Genomic DNA, 5,426 nt, shown 5'->3' on the forward strand with positions numbered 1-5,426 from the left:
ACCCTCCACACCCACCCACCAGCCTCCACACACACCCACCAGCTTCCACACCCACCCACCAGCTTCCACACCCAGCAACCAGCTTCCACACCCAGCCACCAGCCTCCACACCCAGCCAACAGCCTCCACACACACCCACCAGCCTCCACACCCAGCCAACAGTCTTCACACCCAGCCAACAGCCTCCACACATACCAACCAGCCTCCACACACACCTAACAGCCGCGTCACCAAGATTCCCAAAGCAATCCCATTCGCTTAGCAGGCAGGCACACAGGAACACAGAGTGTTCCGTTCCCCGGTTTCTGTATTCTGGGTTTGTTTGTGTATATGTATATTTCAGGAAATGGCTTCCTGGATTTGAAGCAGCTGATTGGTCGGCCCCATCGAGGACTGGAGGTCTGATCCCGCCTTCTCGTTAGGGGATACAGCTGTCGGCAATTACAAACTCCTTCTGCAGCTGGATAAAAGCCTGTGTTCCTTTGTTAGGAGAGAGAGCTTCTTGGATGTCCTGTGTTGATTGTTGCGCAGAGACAGTGTTGTTGAAAGTATTTTGTAGCCGATACTTCTGTGGTATGTGTGTGCCAATCGGACTCAGTGTTTTTGATTATTGAAATTGTTCACCTTAAGTTTGTATTATTGTTATATTTGTTCCCAGGAGGGAAGGGGAAGGCACCTTGGCCTGCGGGCATACCTATACCCATAGTATGTACTCTGTCTATGGACACTAGGTAAGACCTGGGCGGACCATCCTCTGTATGTTGGTTAGCGCGCCAGGTGGTAAGGTTAGGTAAGTAGTGGGCAGGTAGGTAAGGTAGGAGAGAGGACTCTAACTTTTACTTTCTTTGCTTTGGTTCTGTCCAGCCCCTTTTCCCCACATTACCGTGTCAAGGAAATAAATTCTCAGTAAACGGTAATGTTCTCTGCCATCCTTACCCGTACCTACAATCACATACCTCTTTCACTCCACAGGGAGTTGTGTAGCAGGGTGTTGCGTTCCCTCCAAGAGGTGTGCGTAACGCAGAGTCGCCAGAGAGAAATAGGAGAGTTACATTCAGGGTCTGAAGGCTCAAGAAAAAACAGTAGGCCTACTACATTTGTGTTACAGTACCCTGAGAGAGGGTGGCCAATCCAGAGGACATTCATTCCTCTCAGACAGGGATGATGTTGGAGTGTCCTTTCCACTAATCTGATCACTGTCTGCTGTGTGAGGTCCTGCAGGCCGGGGTAATCTCATTACCGTCTCCCATGTAGAGGGGTTGCCGCCTGCGGGGCCAGGCCTTATGCCCCACACACCTGCTCTCTCACAACAGGCCCGTGTGCGTACACACACACACAGCGATCTAATCAGGTGATATGCAAGCCATTGATTTCCAGCTTTTCTTCCGTATGGTTTTGACTATAATTTCTATTGATGCTGATGGGGCCGTGGAGAAAGGAGAGGACACAGGATGGTGCTATTGAGATTTAGACAAGGTGAGTGTTACGGTTTCCTTTAGGTGAAGGAGAGTCGGACCAAAATGCAGCGAGGTATTCTTGATACATATTTAATGATAATGAAAAAACAAACAATACAAAAACAACAAACGTAACGTGAAAACCTATACAGCCTATCTGGTGAAAACAAACAGAGACAGGAACAATCACCCACGAAACACACAAAGAATATGGCTGCCTAAATATGGTTCCCAATCAGAGACAACGATAAACACCTGCCTCTGATTGAGAACCACTCCAGACAGCCATAGACTATACTAGATACCCCTACTAAGCCACAAACCCAATACCTAACAAAAACCCCATGACAAAACACACCACATACAAAACCCATGTCACACCCTGGCCTGACCAAATTAATAAAGAAAACACAAAATACTAAGACCAGGGAGTGACAGTGAGGCAGAGCTGCGTGATGGCGAGTCTTCTCCATGTCTCGCCATCCTCATATTCCCCAGGGCTCAAACAACACCAGGCATGGTCATTGAAGAATGTTGAAATTCTACCATATAACGGAAGTTAACCACTCCAAACATAAAATATTTGCTATTTATTGAAGAACAAATAAATCAATATATATGTATTTTTTTTCAATCTTTATCTTTTTACATTGAAAGGTTAGTGATATGCATAAACACATACATTCAAAGTTTTCAAAACACTGCAACATAGTTTTAAATGACAATGCAATTATATTCTCCATCTCAAAAGCGACCAAGGTCATATTGATGAGAATGTTACTTTGTACACCATGCTGGGGAAACTCTTACATTCAAGTGTTCATACACTATGGTTTTCCACCTTCAGAGAGACTTTCCCTGGAAGGATCTGCAGTGTTTGACCATTGTGCAAATAAAAGTGTGGATACATCCTTTCTGTACATTTGTGCTGAATTGTTTTGAGTTTGTGAATATGTGGACTAAGACCAAAGAAGGACACCTCCCGTTTGTCCCAGGAAACTCTAATCCTCTGTGTCTTTTTCTTCATGTTATGAGGTTCACCATCATGTACCCCAACAGCCCATAATCCACTTTCTTTATCTATCTTCCTACTAACAGACTCGCTGGCCACTCCTACACTCCAGTCATCACTTTCTCCGACTTCCACATCCCAGAAGTGTGTCCCTGAAGTGAACCCCTCTGAACCCAAGATGTCACGATAAAAATCAAACCTCTCTGGGTTGTCTGGGAGAGACTGTGGTTTATCTTCAGATCTTAGGCTGGTCAGATCTTCAGATAGATAGAGACTGGGATGTGCAGTGTTTGGGTCTAGAACCACAGGTGTGTATTTCACTGCCTTCTGCATCTTCTCCCAGACTTGGAAACTGAGGTTGCCCAGGTGTTTGGCCAAGTCGATCAGTGCTCTTGAGCCCAACTGTGGGTCCTCAGGCACACTCTGCGTTCTCTCCATTATCATTTTGTAGCTCTGCAGGAACGACACATCGTCATCCACTGCCAGTTTCTCCTCCACAGCCCTAATTGTGTCTAACAGAGATGACATGATCTCACTTATCTCGTCTACTCTCTCCTTCATCCTTTTGTTATTCTCCTCCTCTTCCTCCTTCAGCGCACCTAGTCTCTCCACCTCCTCATCCCTCAGGAAGCAGTGTAGCTTCTCAAACTCCTCCTTTATCTGCCTTTCTGCTCTCTGGGTTTGCACCCTGATGTGAGCAACCATTTTGTCACAGGTGAGCTCAGCTTTGCTAAAGGCAGCCATTTTCTTCTGCAGGGCCTCCAGTTGGGGTCTGAATCCCTCCCTCCTCTGACCTGCTGCCTTCTCCACAGAGCAGAAGCTGTGGTCTGCGTGCTCCGACACACACTCCACACACACCAGACACTCATCCTCTAAGCAGAAGAGCTGGAGCTTCTGGGAGTGTAAGCTACATACACCCTGTGGACCCCTGTGGCTGGTGTTTTCACTCTGTGAGAGCCCGCCTGTAGCGTCTTCTACCATCCCCTCTGTAGCATTCTTTGCAGACTCCTCTGTCAGCTCCTCGGTTGGCTCCTTTGGGGGCCCAGGAGTGTCCTTGGTCTCCCTCTCCCTCAGTAGAATCTCACAGGTATGCCTCAGGGCTAGGTTGGGAGGTGGCTGGTCTCTGGAAGACCTCCTTCTGCAGACTGGGCAGTCTTGCGTCCCTCCTTTACTCCAGGTCTCCTCCAAACAGGCCCTGCAGAAGCTGTGGCTGCAGGAGAGGATCACCGGCTCCCTGAAGATCTCACAGCACACTGGACATGACAGATCCTTTTCCAAGAGAGAGAAACGGTCTGCCATCCTCGCAGGAGTACTGTACAGTGAGTGAGAGAGTATGTGTGAAAATGAGGGAGAAAATGTGTTTGCGTGTGTGTAAGAGAGAGAAAGACAAAGAGAAAGGGGGGGGGGGGGGGGTGGATGTAGGCGTGTGAGTGAGAGAGCTTCTATGACTGGAGAGGAAAATACTTTCACTTTCACAGAAACAAAACTTAAGACTTGGAAACGAAAGGCAATGAAACGAAACTTAAAACATAGAAACAAAAGGCATAGAAACTAAACATAAGGCATCTCTCAAATGAAACGTAAAACATACTGGGGCACAACATTACAGTTTTGTAGTATGTATTTGGTCTTCGAGGTTTGACATAACACTTTTATACATGATTTTATACATGATGTTGGACCCATCATAAAAGTAATCATTTAAAGTTGTAAAGTTTATTTGTCACGTGCGCCGAATACAACAGGTGTAGTAGACCTTACAGTGAAATGTTTACTTACAGGCTCTAACCAATAGTACAAAAAAGGTATTAGGTGAACAATAGGTAAGTAAAGAAATAAAACAACAGTAAAAAGACAGGCTATATACAGTAGCGAGGCTATAAAAGTAGCGAGGCTATATACAGCCACCAGTTAGTCAGGCTGATTGAGGTAGTATGTAGATATGGTTAAAGTGACTATGCATATACAGTATAATGAACAGAGAGTAGAAGTAGTGTATAAGAGAGTTTGGCGGGTGGTGGGTGGGACACAATGCAGATAGCCTGGTTAGATAATGTGCGGGAGCACTAGTTGGTCCGCCCAATTGAGGTAGTATGTACATGAATGCATAGTTGAAGTGACTATTCATATATGATAAACAGAGAGTAGCAGCAGTGTAAAAAGAGGGGTTGGGGGGGGGGGGGGGGACACAATGCAAATAGTTTGGGTAGCCATTTGATGACCTTTTCATGAGTCTTATGGCTGGTGGTAAAAACTGTTGAGAAGCCTTTTTGTCCTAGACTTGGCACTCCGGTACCGCTGCCATGCGGTAGTAGAGAGAACAGTCTATGACTGGGGTGGCTGGGGCCTTTTTACAATTTTTAGGGCCTTCCTCTGACACCGCCTGGTGTAGAGGTCCTGGATGGCATGCAGCTTAGCCCCAGTGATGTACTGGGCCGTACGCACTACCCTCTGTAGTGCCTTGCGGTCAGAGGCCGAGCAATTGCCATACCAGGCAGTGATGCAACCAGTCAGGATGCTCTCGATGTTGCAGCTATAGAACCTTTTGAGGATCTCAGGACCCATGTCAAATCTTTTTTAGTTTCCTGAGGGGGAATAGGCTTTGTTGTGCCCTCTTCATGACTGTCTTGGTGTGTTTGGACCATTCTAGTTTGTTGTTGATGTGGACACCAAGGAACTTGAAGCTCTCAACCTTCTCCACTGCAACCCCGTCGATGAGAATGGGGACGTGCTCGGTCCTCCTTTTCCTGTAGTCCACAATCATCTCCTTAGTCTTGGTTACATTGAGGGATAGGTTGTTATTCTGGCACTACCCGGTCAGGTCTCTGACCTCCTCCCTATTGGCTGCCGTCGTTGTGGAGTGCAATAGAGATTGCATCATCTGTGGATCTGTTGGGGCGGTATGCAAATTGAAGTGGGTCTAGGGTTTCTGGGATAATGGTGTTGACGTGGGCCAT

The 5,426-nt window shown here is 46.8% G+C and overlaps 1 protein-coding gene across 1 annotated transcript; it reads right to left on the reverse strand.

The window, feature by feature from the left end:
• Window positions 1-1,523: 1,523 nt before the first annotated feature.
• On the reverse strand, window positions 1,524-3,871 carry LOC110497879 (zinc-binding protein A33). Its single transcript, XM_021574322.3, has one exon. It carries the CDS (start codon window positions 3,766-3,768, stop codon window positions 2,278-2,280), a length of 1,491 nt encoding a protein of 496 aa, XP_021429997.3. The 5' UTR covers window positions 3,769-3,871; the 3' UTR covers window positions 1,524-2,277.
• Window positions 3,872-5,426: the final 1,555 nt, after the last annotated feature.

Source organism: Oncorhynchus mykiss, chromosome 19, assembly GCF_057628025.1.
Source record: "Oncorhynchus mykiss isolate SJ-2025 chromosome 19, ASM5762802v1, whole genome shotgun sequence".
In the NCBI taxonomy this organism is placed as follows: Eukaryota; Metazoa; Chordata; class Actinopteri; order Salmoniformes; family Salmonidae; genus Oncorhynchus; species Oncorhynchus mykiss.

Bases quoted from the DNA above. Each gene is read 5' to 3' on its own strand.
- LOC110497879 (XM_021574322.3), bottom strand. From the start codon at position 3,768: ATGGCAGACCGTTTCTCTCTCTTGGAAAAGGATCTGTCATGTCCAGTG.